This window comes from Mchenga conophoros, linkage group LG18, assembly GCF_057382185.1.
Source record: "Mchenga conophoros isolate Kocher_MC1m ecotype Shallow Benthic linkage group LG18, M_conophoros_male_GT1.1, whole genome shotgun sequence".
NCBI classification, from domain to species: domain Eukaryota; kingdom Metazoa; phylum Chordata; class Actinopteri; order Cichliformes; family Cichlidae; genus Mchenga; species Mchenga conophoros.
This window is the reverse complement of record NC_140543.1, coordinates 21,863,704-21,883,082: the sequence shown is the minus strand read 5'-3', so window position 1 is coordinate 21,883,082 and position 19,379 is coordinate 21,863,704. Positions and strand designations below refer to the sequence as shown.

Here is a 19,379-nt window from a genome sequence, read left to right as displayed (position 1 = left end):
ATCCCCCCCCTCTGTCCCCTTCTGGCTGCCTGTGCCTCAATTTTATCTCACAACTTAGACATTCACATTCATATAGGATCTTGGGGGTGGGCACGCTACACGGACTCCAAATTACCATCAGGGTGTACACCTCACCCCTGGCACCGTTGCCCACCTCTCAATTTTAAATACACGTAGACATTGAGGGCTATCAGGAGGGGCTATGCGCTTACCTGCTGCTCTCTGGCAGGTAGCTCCATGCCCTCCTGGGTTTTAAATGCACCTTAGAACACACATACACCAACACTACACTACATATGAGCGGGTGGAGGGAGGTTTGGAGTCTTCTCACACCCCCGTTCTCTGCGGCCTGCTCGAGCGGGGGTGCTAGGAGGAGGAGTTGGCCGTCCGACTGGGGTCTGGAATGTGGGGCCTCCCTGCTGCTGCGGAGTTGGGGCGGTCTGCTTCTCCCCACCCCAGGGAAAAGGGTAACACCACCTGGGTCTGGGTGCCTAGACCTGGGGTATGGAGTACGCTTGGGGAGTGTGATTGTGTGTACAGTGTCTCTTTATGTCTGTCTCCACGTTGGGTGAGTGTTAAGTAATTGCATATGAGAGCAGACGCCACCTCTCTGGGGACATCTCAGGCCCTCCAAGGTATGGAGGCCTATCTCCCCCCACCACTTCCCCTGCCAGTGGCAGACGCCCTCAGACATCGGTGCGTTGGTGGTTCTTTGTGTCCGGGGATGGGCGTCCAGGTACACATCGGCTCACTGCTTATCGGGGCCTGGAGCCTGGGGCTCGCTCGGGCCACTTCGGGGGTGGGGTGCCCTCGGCCTCGGATCCAAATTTTATTCTCTCATACCCTGTCCCACCTGCAAATTAGCGGCATAATACTATAAATAAGACTTTGCCAGTGTGGTTCTTTATCACAACTGATCAAGATGGCAAAAGATTATCTGCTGCGAGGGCCATCCAATTGGTTTTGGAAGAGAGAGAGGCTTCGGATGATGATGTTGACAAAGAGGTTTCAGAATATTTCACATTTCTGAAAATTCGGGTTTCCGGTACGGATCGGGTATTGACAAGTCTGTCGCTACCCGATCCGTACCGGAAACCCGATCGGTACCCCGCATGCGCAAATCTTACGTCACTTCCTCTCTTTGCCAACATTGCGACATTCAATATATTTGAATGACACGGTTAGCGCCCAGTTAGCTCTTAGCATTTCTCAACAGCTCTGCCTCCTTTTTGACTACCAGGACATTTAAACAATGGATAATCTGTATCCGCAACAAATTTTTGCTTTTCTCCTCAACAGAGAGCGTCCCCCGATTGAACAACAGCGCCATAAAATAAGAAGAATGGTGCCTAATGACAGAGTTAATAATACAGACTTTGTAATATGTCACGTGAAGATTCAGCAGCCAGATGAAGTGTTTACTGGCAATTGACAGTGATAGCGGACATCATCATAACTATTCCAACAATCCTCTCCAAACAGACAAGCATAAACACATTCGACTATCACTAAATCAAATTCAACACACGTTTGTAATGACGCTAATTCAGTTTACAATAGGGTTCATTCGCTCAGTCACCAGGTGGCGGTATCCTCTTACACTGGGGAGTAAACTGCCATTAAACGAATAGAAGAAGAAGAAAACCCCTGCACATGCGCGGTACGGATCGGGTAGACCCGATTTGTACGGCCCGACTTTGCACATGCGCAGTAAGGATCGGGAGTTCCGATCTGTCACTATCTTTTTTTTGTTTTTGTTTTTGTCTACATTATATTAAATGTTTCATTATCGGAAACATTTTAAGAGATACTTGTTATTCTTAACATCTTAACAGATACTCTGACATGTAACTATCGTAAAATGCTTCGACCGGAAGTAGACACCTTTCGCGCATGCGGGGTACCGATCGGGTTTCCGGTACGGATCGGGTAGTGACAAAGTCCGATGCACACTTCGTGGTCCCATATATACGGTGGCCCCTAGAGACAAAGCACGTACAAACTCCAAAGCACGTGCAAACTCCAAAGCACGTGCAAACTCCAAAACACTTGCAAACTCCAAAACACGTACAAACTCCAAAACACTTGCAAAATCCAAAACACTTGCAAAATCCAAAACACTTGCAAACTCAAAAACACATGCAAACTCCAAAACACGTACAAACTCCAAAACACTTGCAAACTCAAAAACACATGCAAACTCAAAAACACAACGGAAGTGCTCCAGGACGCTAGGGGCAGTGTTGAGCTTTTGTTACCTAGTAACTACACAAGCCAGGAAGTGCCAATGACCGGATTTGGGGTTTGCAGCCTTTTTTTTTTTTTAAACTTTATTTATCACATTATAGACATACAGTCAAGTAAAACAGGGATCACATAAAAGATGACATTGTGGTAGTACAATGAGGAACAGAAAGAGTGACAAGGACAGTGAGACAAAAGTGAGTACAAAAAATAAAATAAATTAAGGGGAACATAAATAAACAAAAGTTTGCAGGAGCCAAAATCAAGTTAGCAGTTTCAATCGGTTACAGATGTTAACAGTCTTGAGAGCCTTAGTGTTTTTTGATGAGGAGATTGTCCTTATATATTGTGCAAGTTCCATTTTTAATACAAGAAGTTCAGGCTTTCTGCCAAGGACTTTGCTTTTGTGTATATGAAATTTTGCCAAAAATAAAACCAAATTTATAAAAAAGAAAGCATCATTGTCCTTGTCTTTAAAATTATAATAGCCAAAGATAACATCCTTATAGTACAGTTGAAGATTAGGGAGAACAAAGTCAGTATTCTGGAAATCCTTCCAGAATTTACACGTAAATTTACATGACCAAAACAGATGAGAAACTGTTTCAGGTTGCTCTTGACAGAAGGTACAATTTACATTTATTTCAGCCATAAATTTGGACAAATATTGTTTGGTAGGGTAAAACTTATGAATCAACTTAAAAGAAATCTCTTTAATTTTGTTTGTCAAGAAAAACCTTTGTGGTAAAGTCCAAACTTTTTTCCATTCAATATCTGTTACAAAATTGGCCCAATAAAATATGGCTGATGGAACAGAGACCATTGCATCCTGAAAGAGAGATCTTATTTTGGTATTTATAGACTTATGAGAGGAAAAGCAAACATTGCCAAGAGAAGAATGTAACACATCCGGGGGAGTGACCTGTAGTGGAGCACTGTGGGAGCATCTGTGTAACATGGACAGACCAGATGGGTATGGAATGCCAGGACTGCCATAATGAATTAATTAAATACACCATTAAATAATTAATTAAATGTGGCAATAATTAATTAAAATTGGAATTAATTAATTAAATAAATAGTTATGACACATGTAATTAATTAATTATTGACACATTTAATTAATTATTTATGTATTTCACATTTTAATTAATTATTGACACATTTAATTAATTATTTAATGGTGTATTTAATTAATTCATTATGGCAGTCCTGGCGTTCCATAGTTTTTGAGTTGGCAAGTGTTTTGGGGTTTGCATGTGTTTTGGAGTTTGCATGTGTTTTTGAGTTGGCAAGTGTTTTGGGGTTTGCATGTGTTTTGGAGTTTGCATGTGTTTTGGATTTTGCAAGTGTTTTGGAGTTTGTACGTGTTTTGGAGTTTGCATGTGTTTTTTAGTTTGCAAGTGTTTTGGAATTTGCAAGTGTTTTGGAGTTTGTACGTGTTTTGGAGTTTGCAAGTGTTTTGGAGTTTGTACGTGTTTTGGAGTTTGTACGTGTTTTGGAGTTTGCAAGTGTTTTGGAGTTTGTACGTGCTTTGTCTCTAGGGGCCACCGTACATATATATCCCACAATTCATAGCACGGCGGTGGGTGTGGATAATTTTGCCGCAAAATACGGCAGAAGGAAGCGGCTGAAGAGGTTTTTTGTTTTTTTCCCCCCAAACTTTATTGAACTTATAAAGCGAACAGTCAGTCATTCCAGTTCAGTTTGTACAGTAGACATACAAGGCAAATAAGAGTAACAATATACAGTACAATGAAATAAGAACGATAAATAAATAAAGGAGAAAAAAGAAAAAAAGCGGGGGGATGTGACAGACTTCATAACAACTTTGTACTTGAAAGTTGTGACAGCTCATTCGTTAAACATTTCTGAATGAATTTCAATCAATGATAAACCTTTTTTATTGGAAGTTAATTTAAGAAAGTTTAAGTAATATTCAATTTCAATCAAAAACAAATTAAATGATGGGGCTGAGTTTTGAAATTACATTTATGTATATGGAATTTCCCTAATAAGATGGAGCGGCCGAAGAGTGAACTGTCAAAAGTACTGAATATGACGTCACTTATTTATGTGCGAATGTTTAATAATTAAAGTCAGTCATATATCCACAAACACAACAAGCTGAAAGTCAGTGGTCAGTGATATATGTATATACACTATATACACCCACTATATATATATATATATATATATATATATATATATATATATATATATATATATATATATATATATATATATATATATATATATATATATATATGAGGAGGGAGACGAGGAACCATCATGGAAGGACAGGCCCCTGCACGGTATGTACCACCGGCAGATAGAGGAGGTGGCTGATATCCAGAAATCCTACCAGTGGCTGGACAAAGCTGGACTGAAAGACAGCACAGAGGCACTAATCATGGCAGCACAAGAACAAGCTCTGAGCACAAGATCCATAGAGGCTGGGGTCTATCACACCAGGCAAGACCCCAGGTGCAGGCTGTGTAAAGATGCCCCAGAGACAATCCAGCACATAACAGCAGGGTGCAAGATGCTAGCAGGCAAGGCATACATGGAACGCCATAACCAAGTGGCCGGCATAGTGTACAGGAACATCTGTGCCGAGTATAACCTGGAAGTCCCGAGGTCAAAATGGGAGATGCCCCCAAGGGTGGTGGAGAATGACTGAGCTAAGATCCTGTGGGACTTCCAGATACAGACGGACAAAATGGTGGTGGCTAACCAACCGGACATAGTGGTGGTAGACAAACAGAAGAAGACGGCCGTAGTGATCGATGTAGCGGTTCCGAATGACAGCAATATCAGGAAGAAGGAACACGAGAAGCTGGAGAAATACCAAGGGCTCAGAGAAGAACTCGAGAGGATGTGGAGGGTGAAGGTAACGGTGGTCCCCGTGGTAATCGGAGCACTAGGTGCGGTGACTCCCAAGCTAGGCGAGTGGCCTATATATATATATATGTGTATATATGTGTATATATATGTATAAAACACCCAGCGCGCCCCTGCGGGCGGTTTATCCTTCAAGCTCGGGTCCTCTACCAGAGGCCTGGGAGCTTGAGGGTCCTGCGCAGTATCTTAGCTGTTCCCAGGACTGCGCTCTTCTGGACAGAGATCTCCGATGTTATTCCCGGGATCTGCTGGAGCCACTCGCCTAGCTTGGGAGTCACCGCACCTAGTGCTCCGATTACCACGGGGACCACCGTTACCTTCACCCTCCACATCCTCTCGAGTTCTTCTCTGAGCCCTTGGTATTTCTCCAGCTTCTCGTGTTCCTTCTTCCTGATATTGCTGTCATTCGGAACCGCTACATCGATCACTACGGCCGTCTTCTTCTGTTTGTCTACCACCACTATGTCCGGTTGGTTAGCCACCACCATTTTGTCCGTCTGTATCTGGAAGTCCCACAGGATCTTAGCTCGGTCATTCTCCACAATGACCGATATATATATATATATATATATATATATATATATATATATATATATATATATATATATATATATATATAATCTGGCAATACTATAATATTGGCCATATTATATTTACATTACCACAGTGAGATGACTTTAGTCTCATGAACAACACTAACTAATTGTTATTTACTAACTAATCTTAAATGACTGTTCAGCACAGAAATGAAGCCCAACAATCATGTTTTACAGTCCCATGGTCTCAGCCTCAGATACGCAACTAATCAAAGTGATGTCATGATAAAAATGAATGACTAACAAAACATTTTTCTCCTTCATTTCTGTCATACAATGCTGTATGTAACGTGTCTCGCGGTTAGTATCATGGTTGCTAGGCAACCTGAACAGCGCGACGAAGCGTATACCGTCCCATTTCACAAGCCTCTCACTTCCGCACTTCTCGTACTTGTAGTACGCGTAGCGCGCGTACTTCAAGCGTGCAGACCCTGAATAGGGACACAGCCTGTGTGCTGCAGTTCTGACATCCTGTCTTTTTTTCAGGACTCTCGTCCTCCGCCATCATCACCAGTCAGCAAGCGTCTGCCTCGTCCATGTACCCGCCCGTACGGAGGTGAGAACGGTTCTGAGCATGCGCGGAATGATCCCCAGCGCTCCTCTGATGTCATTGTGTATGATCTGAGCATGCGCGGGATGACCCCCAGCGCTCCTCTGATGTCATTGTGTATGATCTGAGCATGCGCGGGATGATCCCCAGCGCTCCATTGAACCTTTGAACTTCTCAAAGGATCATTGTGATGTCACAGTGATGTCACAGTCGAAAAGTCTTTAAATAGAGGAGCTCCTTTAACACTTTAACAGTTTACATTGGAGCATTTTCAGAAAGCCAGTTGTTTTTAACAAAGCTAATACTTCTGCATTTAAATAACTCAGAGAAGGTATTTAACTTTTGACTCTTTGTTTTAAACGTTTTAGGAAATGGAGTCATTAAATAATTTATCTTCTAATAGCGATAGTGAAATTGAATCACTCAGGCTGCAGGGTCAGGAAGTTGTGATGGAGGTTTGCAAAGAGCACACAGGTTTTAGGAAAAAGATTGCAAAACTCAGAAGACGGTACAAAAATATTAGGAAAGAAAACACAGAACTCAAAAGAGGGTACGAAAGTATTAGAGAAGAGAATGCAGAACTCAGAGGACTGTACGAAAATATTAGGGAAGAAAACACAGAACTCAAAAGAGGGTATGAAAGTATTAGAGAAGAGATTGCAGAACTCAGCAAAACTTTGGAAAATCATCAGCCAAAAGTGGAACTGGCAGATAATGTAATAACTAGAAATGCTCCTGAACCAGAGGAGGTTAAGACCCATGGTTCATGGTATCATGGTGGTGCCAAACACCTACTTCAAGCAGGTTTAGGTTTTGCCATAGTGGCCATTGTTGTTCCTGCAGCTTGCTGGTCCATCTCAAAGCTTTTCGGCTGAAGTGAATGTCCCACTGTTCTCTGTGGGATCATGCTATTATCTACTTCAGCCCTACTGTAATTGTGGATGTGGACCAGGTACTTATTAAAAACAGTAATAATGTTTTCCAGCCACGGTCCACCAACTTGTCATAAATATGCTGTGCTCTCCTTTATGTTCAATTTTATTTTGCCCCTCACCCCCCCAACCAGTCATGGCAGAAGACTTGCCCCTCCCTGAGCCAGGTTCTGTCAAAGGTTTCTTCCTGTTAAAAGGGAGTTTTTCCTTTCCATCGTTGCTTAGTGCTTGCTCATAGGGGGTCACTTGATTGTTGGGGTTGAATTTTTGGATTTGATTTAATTGGCTTGAACTGAAAAATCTAAAAATTCAGGTGATGGGTTCACATAGTGGAGAGCACTGCATTTGTTAACTGCAATTTTCTTGTTTGTAGTTTTTGTAGTGCTTCCTACTACAAAAACTACAAATAAAAACCTTGCAGTTAGCAACAAATTAAAATAAAGAGAACACATTTAAAAAAATCCACTACTGCTCTGTGTGTTTACTTCAATGAACACTTGTATGTTTTTGTTATAGAAGATTATAGATTGTCCAAATATGTGAGAGTTTTCAAATTAGCACTGCAGTGAGATTAACTGTGGCACAGATCGTAGAGCAGATCGTGTGTTGATCTGAGTCCTGTGCGCGTGTGCGCGCGTGTGTGCGTGTGTGGCGGCTTCATTTGTGGAGCCAGCTTTCCTCACTAGTTTGTCCCCTTTCCTTGCGTCCTTGTTTCTGATGATGCCCCCCACCCCCGTAACAGACTGGAGCAGCACACTAGCCACAGCAGAATGAATGCTGCAGATGTCAAGTGATATTTCTTAAATTGAGGCTCTGGCCCTTTTGAATTCTACTCTCTACCAGACAGACACGACCCCAGAGGTTTTGCTGGACATTGCTTTTAATGAAGCCATTGATATGTGGTCTCTGGGACTGGTGGCTGACGGATGGCCAGTCTAGCTATGGTAGTGCCATCAGTTAACCTTTCGCGTGCCAGTTGTGCCACGCGTGCCCAGGGTTGCCGACGCCTGGTTTATCTTATTATTATAATAATAACAGCATAACATTATTATTGTGACATTTTTTCTGTACTGTTTTAAGGTTACCAGAGTCAGGTTGGAATTCATGAACATCATCAGTGATGTTTCTCCACAGCGGGCTCATCAGTACCTGGTGACAGAAGGTCAATCCAGCTCTGACTTGAGGCTGTTCAAGAATCGGCGCCACTTGATCTGGTTCCACCTCTACCACAGGCAGAAAAACACAGGGTGAGATCTCCCCCTGCCAGTCATCACGCTACAACTGTGTCCAATTATAGGATATTATGGTGAGAGGTTCTGGTGCGAATGGATAAGTCCGCCAGTTTCCACTGGAAATGCCTTTTGGTTAAACTGTCAGCAAGGAATTAGCACTGTTAAATTTTTATATAGCTTTAATGCACATAAAAAAACAGCTGCTTGTTTAAGTGAAAATACCTCGATGGGATTTTTGCACTAATAAAGTTGTGGAGTTGTAAAGTATTTTGTCTAATGTCAATTATATCGTTATTGCAAATTATCAAATGTATATCATGATATATATTTTTGGCCATATTGCCCTGCCCTAGGTAGGGTTCATGTTGGGTTTTTTAAAAACATAAATGCTTTTTTACAGCACCTGGTGTCTGAAAAGACTCTCATATAGTGAGTCATCAAGCACACTACTTCTGTCACCCCTAACCAGCAGTGTCTGTGACACGCCACCTCCAACCTTTTGCTTTTTCCCCAAGCATTGCCACAGAAAGACAAATGTTAACTAGTGTGTGTGTTTGAGGTGGAAGATGGCATGTACAAGATGAAAAGTGCAGCATCAGGCTCAGGTCAAAGAAGAAACGGGGCAGGTGGATCCAATAAATCTTCTTCAGTGGTCATAAGCTGGACAAATAAAAAGATCTCTCAGCAGAATGGCAGCTGTGGTTCAACAGGACCAGACTATTACTGCAACCTCTCAGGGCATGGGAGAAAAAATGACATCTGATCTGTTTAACAGAGGATAGCAAGACTTCAGAGCAAAATTGTTGATACGAAAACTGTCATTTATAGTATGAAAATAATTTCATTTGCTGCAAGTTGTGCAGAGCTCACCCACCTGTCAATACAAGTCATCATTTTTTTTAATTTCCAGTCATTGCTTTGACCACTAGGTGTCACTCTTTCTTCATTTGAGGTGCTGCCCGAGACACTGATTTTAGTAGAGGCTTTCCAAGTCAAATGCAATTATTGTACACTGCAAGATCCTGTTTAATCCATTCTGATAGCTGACAAACAATTTAGATGATATTATTGTTCTCTAATTGGCTCTTCTTCATGGGTGTTAATGTCGGTTGGTGGCGATGGTGAGGGTGGTACATGGAGGTGGTTCAGGCAAGTGAAACCCTTTTCAGCATTATCTCAGCTATCATGAATATATATAATCAAACAATCATCTGTCCTGTTGATCCACTACAGGCCAAAATTATTTTACTATAAAAATGGATTTCTGTCAAATTTGGTTCAGACTTTCACAGAGGGCAGACGATCCAGCCAAATGAAGTTGACATACGTGGTCTTGAGGGAAATGTCTTCACAGCTGCTTTCAAATTTGGAGCTCAGATGTGTCTCCCACCTAGGAGCAGATGTAATGAGTTCACTCAGAGTGTCCACCTGACTTCTCATCTAACACCTTCATGTCAAATCTTCGGTTCATTCATTAGTGTTTGTGTTTGATTTACAGTGAAGAACCTTACAAGGTAATACAGCACCAGCCTTGCAGTTTGTGGACATACCAGTGTTGGGTTTTCTTTGTGGTTCACATTCATCCTTCGTTTGTACAATGAAATGCTTTGGATTTCTCTCAGAAAGCGTTCAGATCGCAGCAGATGGAGACAAGTGCTGCATTTAGCACAGTAGAGTGTAAAATGGCAAACCTCCAGCTCTGAAGACCAAAGTTTTGATAGATCTTTAAAAATCCCAATACACTATGACCTTATGTGGCCGTGCTTCACATAAGAACAGGTAGGGTTGGGGGCTGTTTTTTTAAAAAAATATTTCTGTTTTAGTGGTGCCAGCGAGATTTTAACAGACACTCCAACAGACAGCAGGGGAACGGTAGAGATGCAGTATCTCAGGAGAGAGAGAGAGCCACCACAGCATGCTGTAGTCCCTGATGCCAATTACTGCTGTCACCCATCTGCTTTGGGCATGCAGTGAAACGTGGGATAAGTGACCTATTTTCTGACAGTAGTGTGACTGCGAAACTTCTCCTCACATCAACAAACCGAGTGCTCTCTCCCTGAGAAGAGGAGGACAGGGATGGTATCATAGGAAAATACAAACTGGGCCGATAGAAAACACTGGTTTACTTTAAAGTTTTAGTTTGAGAGGATTACACTGGTTTTTAGAGGGGTAAAAAAAAGTGTCATGATATTTTGCCCAGCGATATAGTGATATAGATTAAAATGCATTAAGTACTCTAAGAATACTATGAACAAGGGGGCTCATCTCATGCACCAGCAGCCTGAGATAACATCTGAAAATTTTTAAATAAATCAACTCAGTCAAAAAACATCCAACACTGAACACTCAGCTTGACAAAGCGTCCTCCTAATATAAAACTGAGTCAAGTTAATTTCTGTCTCTGTAGACATCAACCGATATGCAGTTTTCAATGATTAATCAAAGTTGATTGCTACATTATCAGAAACAGAATGCATGTAATTTCCAACTTGACCTCATTCAATTTAAGACAATATCAAGACTGATAGTAGACTGACTGTCTTATGGATACATTATGTTTGACAATCTTATTTTGCAGCAAAAACAAATAGCTGAAGTGAGATCATTTGATCTTCTCTGATAAAACAGATATGGATAAAGTGTAACTTTGCTGTGTGGTGTGAGATTATTACACTATCTTATGCTACATTATACTTCTAATCAAAGAGTTGTTGAATCATTATACGGCTATAGGCCACATTATACCTCTGATTAAAGATTGTGAAACCATTATATAGTTTTAAGTTGCATTCTACTCCTGATTGATTGCAGAGAATCATGGCCTTGCTTTTCTGATTGTAGAAAGAACAACTATACTGCACAGGAAGTCAAGGTCAAGAATGTGAATCCTTAGTTTGGAGGGGGGCCAAAGCTATAAGAATGTGAGAAACGGTCAGACACTGCAAGATTTTGCCGGACACCCTCCTGTGCAAATCTCCCATCCGGACGTAATGCTCAAAGTGTTCTATGGAATAAAGAGATTGTTGATTGAGCATTAAACACCGAGTGTTGTTCTTCCTTCAGTCCAAAGATTAAAGAGTTAGGGTATTTAACACTGGTTTTACCGAACTCACTCACATAAGAGTAAAGTACTGCATTCCCATTTTCTTTGGGGTTTTTTATGCTAACTTTGTAGTTGCATTTTCCTCAGGTTTAATAAATATTTCTGTGAGTGTCCTGCTGGTCATTACAGTACAATCGAATATAAATACCGCAGCAAATTAAACATTATAAAGCCATTTACTGTTCTGTCACATGATCAGCTGCTTGTTAATGCAACCAGCCAATCACATGGCAGGAACTAAATGCATTTAGGTATGTAGACATGGTCAAGATGACCTGGTGAAGTTCAAACTGAGCATCAGAATGGGAAGAAAAATGCTGAACTACTGGAATTTTCCCACACAACCAACTGAGAAGAGGAGCATCTCTGAGCGCACAACATAATTTTCACACTTAATGCAGATCGGCTACAGCGTGAGAAGACCACACACCAGGTGGCGCGCCTGTCAGCTAAGAACTGGAAACTGAGGCTACTATTCACATAGGCTCACCACAAGACTGGAAAAGATCTCCTGATAGTCTCACTTTCTGCTGCTAAATTTGGATGGCAGGGTCAGAATTTGGCGTAAACAACATGAAAGCATTATACCTGCCTTGTATCAAAGGTTGAGGATGCTAGCGGTGATGTAATGTGTGTAATGTTTGGGGGAATATTTTCTTAGTACGCTTTGGGCCCCTTAGTTCCAGCTGAGCATCATTTAATCGTAGTATCGGTGCTGGCCACATTCATCTCGTTATGACCACAGTGTACCCATCTTCTAATGACTGCATCCAACAGGATAACACACCACATCACAAAGCTCAAATCATCTCAAACTGTTTTCTTGAACATGAAAATAATTTTAAAACTGTTAAGATCAGAAATGACGTTGTTGAGAGTAGTAAGAGTGTGCTAGATTAGTAAGGGGGCACACAGTCAACATTAGATGAAGTAATGATTATGAAACAACACACAGTACTAAACAACACGAAACATAGACTTGTGATTAAGCTTTCACCTCTGATGTAGATGAGGTGTGGTGGCGGCAAGCAGTGCAGCGTGGCATCTGTGGCTCCAGCGTGCTGCACTCGACAGCTGTGAACCTTTCTGTTTCAGCTGTGTACTCGCTGATCCAAGGGCAGGAGCCCTGCCAATGTTCCTGCAATCTACTGGAGCATATTTATGCAGGAAAACAAACAGCATTAATCTTCATGATGAGGAGTGCAGAGACACGCAGCGCTTTCCTTCGGTCAGCAAGTGCAGATGGTGTGTGTATGGCTTTTCTTTCTGCTGGTCCTCGAAGCTACATTTTAAGCTTTCCTGAAAGATGCACCTGCTCCCTCACACACATGCAGGCAGTCATATTTCCATCACTTCACTTTCATTGACTTATATTATTTCTTTTATTTTAATCTACTCTAAAGCTCATAAAGATCACAGCTGTTGTCCATCCTGACCTCACACAAAGTCTTACACCTTAAATGTAGTGCTTTACATGATGGGAACAATTTGTCCCCAGCTAGGACGCGAGTACACACACACACACACACACACACACACACACACACACACACGCACACAAACACAAATCCTAAGGGCTGAATTGATCCTGGCTCTCAGCTCTAGGCTTGTTATTGCTGTTTTTCCTCAGCTAGTGTTCCTAGTGAACAAACTGTGTGTGTGTGTGTGTGTGTGTGTGTGTGTGTGCGTGTGCGTGTGTGTGTGTGTGTGTGTGTGTGTGTGTGTGTGTGTGTGTGTGTGTGTGTGTGTGCAAGTTCAGCAGAGCTCGGTCTCCTCAAGAGGAAAGATGGGGAGGGGGTGAGTGACTCAGCACGGTGATTCATTTGTAATTTGGAGCAGTGCTTCTTAAGGGTGGGCACACTTGTCAGAGATGAGACTGACTGAGTGAGCCAAGTCATTGACAACCGCTGCCTCCTAACAAGCCTGAGAAGACGGAAAGAACGGGGCAGGGGGAGGAGACATCACACCACGGACAAACATCAATTGCGTTAAACGGAGACAATTCAAATGAAGAATTTCTGCACATAACTGAGAAGGGTTTAATGGTGCGTACAAGGCAGTGCATCAATAAGCGGGGAAAGCAATAAAGGGAAGCGTGACAGTTTGTAAAACATATGCATGTTCCTGCCCTAAATTGAGAACATGAAGCATCACCTGGTACTATGTGGGTTAGCAGGCCAGATTTTCCCTCCAAATCTGTCGCCAACGGATGACATCATGTGAAATCCCTGGCCCTCGCTTGAACCCGTGAATCAACAACTCTGCCTGTTGACAGCTGGAGGCTGCAGTTTATTGGGCAGGAGGAGTTTTGTGAGTCATCCCTGAGGAATTACATCGCGACTGAGCGGCAGATTTATGATCTCTGATTCACGTCCTTATTCACAGAGCGCGAGAGAAAAATCACAATCACATATTTGAGGATAATTACTTGCAGATATACATGCTGCACTGTATGTCTTCTCGGTCACTTGCAACTTTTTCCCATCAGCTTTTTTTGCCATCAGTGAAAGACGACTGTTTGGATTGAATCTGGCTCCAAAGAGCTTGGCTGCACGTTTCATTAGTATAAAGAAATGTTCTCAGAGCTCAGTAATATATTTTGCACGTGGTTATGTGGTCCTGCCAGACGCTCTGAGGTAATTTTCACTCTGTGGTCATTCCACGTCTTATCCCCAAAGGTGCCTCGCCAGCACCACTCACCTCAAGACTGTCAGCTGGCACCTCAAACTGGTCAGTTATGCAGACAGGCTGCTAAAAAAGATGAAAGGTTATTGGCTCTTTATAGATAGGTCAGCTGGCCCGAGTTGCTGAAACAGGTTTGGTGCAAAAATAATCCTTCTGTCAGATCACTGTTGTAGCTCTCTCTAAGATACCATATGCTCTGAGGACAGAGAGGCGTAGCATATGCAGCAGGGAAAAACAATAACGCTATTTAAAACCTTTTTTAAATGTTAAACTATATTGTCTCTGTCCATGGTGCTGAATTGAGTCATTCTTTTATTTTCTCCTGGCAAACTGCCAGTTCAATCAGGCGAGGTTATTTGGAAGAACTGAACGTGATTATACTCCAATGGCCCGTCAGAGCAGAGGGGTGACAGGAATTAGGACTGGACCAAGATGGAGGCTTGGATGGGGCTCTGAGTGACCGGGGTGAGGCAGATGTGGGGAGCAGGTGGCTTGCACCAATGAGAGTCTGAAAGGCAGAATGACAGAGGAGTGCTGAGATTTAAAGTAGACAAGATGGGGGCAGATTGGCTCGGAGAAGGCAGTGTGGGAAAGTGGAAAATCTTTTCTGTAGGTGTAAGGTTATACAGATCTTATTACTACAGCTTTTAAAATAGATTAAACCAAAAATTATCTGCAAATTTCTTTGACAAACATGTGACATTTGTATGTATTTGATCGAAACTGACCTGACATTATTGCCGTATTAATAAACTGAGTAAACAATAGTTAGGTTCCACAAAAAAAGAACATTTCAGTGTTGCTGCTGAGATGTCCTAACACTACGTCTGCCCTGTACTGAACTAAACACAGGCTGTTGGAGCACCGCGACATTTCTCATAACTCACAAAGTGACACAAAAAAATTAATTTTCTGGCCACAGCTGTGACTTTTCTAATGATGTCGTCAATATGCTCAGACAATGAAAAATAGTGGTCCAGTGTAATTCGCCATAATCTAATTGGCTTGTTCTAGTTTTTGAGACCTGTGCCCGGAGCTGTTAGAGCGCTCTCACTGTAATTTAGATATATTTAAAACCGTATGATTGTACAGACCAAGTTTAGCACAGTTGCCAATGTGTCCTAGCACAGCAGATAAATTATTGCAGTAGAATAAAGCACAGTGGAATAATTGGTTTATGACCACAGCATCCTGAGCATGCCTGATCTCTGATCTGATCTTGGACACTGAGCAGGGTCGAGACTGGTTGATGCTTGGATGAGAGACTGCCTGGGAGTACAGGGTTGTGTAAGCTTGGACGCCACAGTGGTGCAGTGAGACGTTTCCTGGTTTGATCCCTGGCTTGGGTTTTCTGTGTGGCATTTGTATGTTCTCCTTGTGTCTGTATGGATTTCTTTTGGGTATGTCGGCTCCCTCCAACTGTACAAATACATGCATGTTAGACTAGGTGGTAGATTAGCCATGGATGTGAGGTAAGTGCACAGAATAAAGCAATGTATGGTTAGCACTTGTTTCACTTCCAAGAAGACAGACTTACTTCTCTAAGCTTTGTGACAGTCTTTCAAAGTTTTTCTTAGAAAATTGGTTACTTTTTCACTCATTTTCAGTCCAGCGCTTGTAGCTAAACACTTTCAAAGGATGCTGTTCTATTTGTTAAGCCACTGAACACTGACTCATGCTGAGGACCAAAGCAGATAAACAGTATATGAGGGAGGGAAGCAAGGAGAAAAGACTGAGGTATTGTTAGGGCCGAGATGGCCAGGCTGTGGGTGTGGACTCAAATGCAGACACGGCTTGGATGGAGGTACGCAGTCACTATAATGAGAGGAGACAAGTAGTCAGTGGCAGTCTAGTGAAACACAGCTGAAGGATTAGACTATGGTGGTTAGGGCTTACGCAGGGTAAAGTGTCATGTGAGGAGGGGGTGTCCAAGGGTTTCCGGGTGAGGAGTGTCCAGAGAGGATCCAGAATATACTTGGAGTGAGGGACTTGGCAGGGAGGCAGGCAGGTGTAGTCCAATGATGGAAAGGAAGCAACCAGATGACAGAACCAGCGTCCAGGTGGAGATGTGAGTAGTTTAGCTTGGGAAGTGCGACTGCCAGGTGGGTCCTATGACAAAGAAAACACGGTGAGGAGAAAAGCAGTAGGGCTCTCACAAGGGCTTGGCGGCCTAGCACTAACGTGAGTTAGCAGAAGATCTGGCAGATGTCTGTTGTGAATGCTGGTCTTATATGCTGGTGACTTGATTGGAACCAGGTGTGGAAGCTGATTGGAGTCTCTGCTTGAAGGTGGAGCCCAGCAGAGTGGAAAAACCCCGTACTCACCCGGACCATGGCAGGTATGACAAATTACACAAGAACTGGACTGAAATTCACTGGCAACAGATCTTATGGAGTGATGAATCCTAATTTGAACTTTTTGGTTGAAATCATCACAAATCATCACATCAGTGGCACAAAGAAAGTCCAGAAGTTAAACAGTGCGTGTCTTTAGCCTTCTGTAAAACACGGTGAAGGTGCTGTCATGGTTTAGGGCTGCATTTTCCATTTGTAGCCAGTGGTCTTGGGGATCTTGTCAAAACTGATGAAATTCTGAATAAAGAAAAGTTCAGTCAGATTTTTATCCACCATCCAACAGCATCTGGAGAGCATCTGCTGGGTAACACCTTCATTTCATTTTGTTGGCAGAGAGTAGTAAAAAGAAGCAAACATCCCTCAAGTTTGTGGAAAAGTCTGAATTTTGAATGGAATAAAAACTGTTACTGTTAGCACTAACATAAAAAAAAAAGGGGGGGGGGTCATTTCTATTAAAGTTTTTATGTATAAAAAGTGTTTTTTATTATTTTATTTTTGTCAGTCGAACATTGCATTGCAAGCCTCCACCCAGCTAAATCTTACATCTTCTAGCTGCATCTGGCACAGGGTATACATTGTCCATCGTTCCTGCCAAATAAATAAACATAAAACGGTTATACTAATAAAGTACATACAAATAAAATTAATTGAAATTAAAAAGTACTTATTCCCCTTCGAAAAGCAGAACAATAAAAAAGGTAACCTATGGAAGGGAAATGCAGACTATAACGTGCCACATTAAGCGCTTTCCTGAGTCTACAGGATGAATAGACATCCTTAGGAAAAGTCCACTTCTCGAAGCCTCACGAGGCTGTGTCAGTATCTAGCAGTTTCGTCTCTCGCCTGTTGATGTCAGTCTTGCTCCTCTACCCCTCGGAGTCCCCACGCATTTACACACAGCCACACTCTCGCAGCTTCAAACCCGGATGGATGACTTCACCGTTCTGCCTGGGTTTCCTTTATGATCCCGGGATCTCCCACTTCCCTCGCCAGACATCAGCCAGCAACACAGGCGAACACATCTCTCTCTCTTTCTCACACGCACACACAGATACGCACACACAGTCACGCTCGGTTCCTCTGCTGCCGCTGCAACACATCCAGAGACCACAGAGAGACCACAAAAGCACCCGGACCTCACGCACCGGCTCCCCTCATCCACGCAGACCGAGGATCGCAGCAGGAGACGGCGCTCTCAGACGGAACTGTACTGGCACCCCCGGGGAAGAATTTCAACAACTTTTTTTGCTTGATTTGGCCTGTATTTATATAGCGATTTAAAAATTAAAGAACTTCCCGAAGCTGGTGACCCTTCTTCACTGTCGTTCCACGATGTCTGAGGTGCTGCCATACAACGAGGGGAAAATGAGCGGCTACGGGGCGGACAGCGAGGTCAGCCAGATGTCCTTTAGCTGCGGACTGCAGGACACAAGCGCCTTTTTCGCAGCGTCGCAGGCAAAAAGACCCCCAAAGCTCGGGCAGATCGGCAGAGCCAAAAGAGGTAAAAACGAATTCAGACGCTTGACATTTACAAAGAATGGCAGAATTATATACGCTGCGCAAAAATGAGCTAGTTGTATGAATGGCGCTTTAAGTGACTTTGGAATTAAGTTCCCACATTACTGTCGTTTCCAGAATCTTCCGTGATTACCAGCAGCTCGATGCAAAATGCACCGCAGTTGTTGTTTTTCTCACAAGTGTCACTGGTCGTGAACGACATCCAGACTGTTTACATTCACGCACCAGCGATAATATTCATGCAAGGACACACCCCGTGATGCAATCGACTCAAGTGTAGGGTTTAAACGAAGGGATTAAATAATATTAATAATAATAATAATAAAGAAATGGCTCGAGAATGAGTTGTTTTCACCGAGTGCGTGTGTGCGGGGATTGGGGATTTGCGATAGTAATAATAATTCACCGTGCAAGCGCACAAGGGCCACATTTGCCCAAACTTACTTTTATTTAGTGCGCAATACCCCCCAAAATAAATCGTGACTTCTGATTGTGGCTCTGAGTAAACAACCTCTTCCTCTTTTTCTCCTCCACAGTGGTCATCGAGGACGACCGAATAGATGAAGTCCTGAAGGGGATGACAGACAAGTCTTCGCCCGGCGTTTAAACGTGACCGATGCCTTGCAGACTTTTTTAATTTTGATCACCGATTTGAAGCACTTGTCGGCTGTGCATGTTCGAGGATTTTGCGGGGAGGAAAAAAATCACGACGGCACGAAGCGAGGATGGGGTGATGAAATGAAATGGAGAGGAAAAAAGAGGCAGAGAAAAGGGAACGGAGAAGGCTGAAGAGAAGAGATGAAGGGAAGAGGAAGGAAGAATAAGATGAGAGAGAGAAAGAGAGAGACAGAGAGACTCTGGGGAGGAAAAAAATAAAAGACCAAGATTTATCATGGGATTGCTGGCAATTCTCCAAACGAATCCCGATTTTAACTACAGCTGCGCAGCAGGATGTTGAGATGGCGGGCCCCGCTCTGTATCTCAACCTCTGCTGACTTTAATGATGGATGAACTTGTCATTAATTCACGACCATCTCTATTTTTTCCTCCTTTCCCCCCCTAAAGCGCTGTAAGCATCAAAAATACTGCAACTAGAGGCTGAAGCTAAATCCCAGCCCCATTTCAATAAGTTGTACAGTAGGTAGGCTAAGCTCCGAGACATCCCCCTCCCCCCCTCCAATACCTTCCCTCCCTCCTTTAGGCTCTGCTTTGTTGATTCAATCGGCGACGGTGCATTCAAGGGAGCTGTCCTTTCAGCACC

The 19,379-nt window shown here is 42.9% G+C and overlaps 1 protein-coding gene across 1 annotated transcript; it reads left to right on the top strand.

Moving 5' to 3' along the window:
* Positions 1–17,556: 17,556 nt before the first annotated feature.
* On the top strand, positions 17,557–18,996 carry camk2n2a (calcium/calmodulin-dependent protein kinase II inhibitor 2a). Its single transcript, XM_085254872.1, has 2 exons — positions 17,557–18,101; positions 18,655–18,996. Exons 1-2 carry the CDS (start codon positions 17,933–17,935, stop codon positions 18,723–18,725), a joined length of 240 nt encoding a protein of 79 aa, XP_085110998.1. The 5' UTR covers positions 17,557–17,932; the 3' UTR covers positions 18,726–18,996.
* The last annotated feature ends 383 nt before the right edge of the window (positions 18,997–19,379 follow it).

What these genes read in the sequence shown, in the direction of transcription:
- camk2n2a (XM_085254872.1), top strand. Translation starts at nt 17,933, where the DNA reads ATGTCTGAGGTGCTGCCATACAACGAGGGGAAAATGAGCGGCTACGGG. An exon ending in GATCGGCAGAGCCAAAAGAG is followed by an intron (nt 18,102 to 18,654) that starts GTAAAAACGAAT and finishes TCTCCTCCACAG; the next exon opens with TGGTCATCGAGGACGACCGA.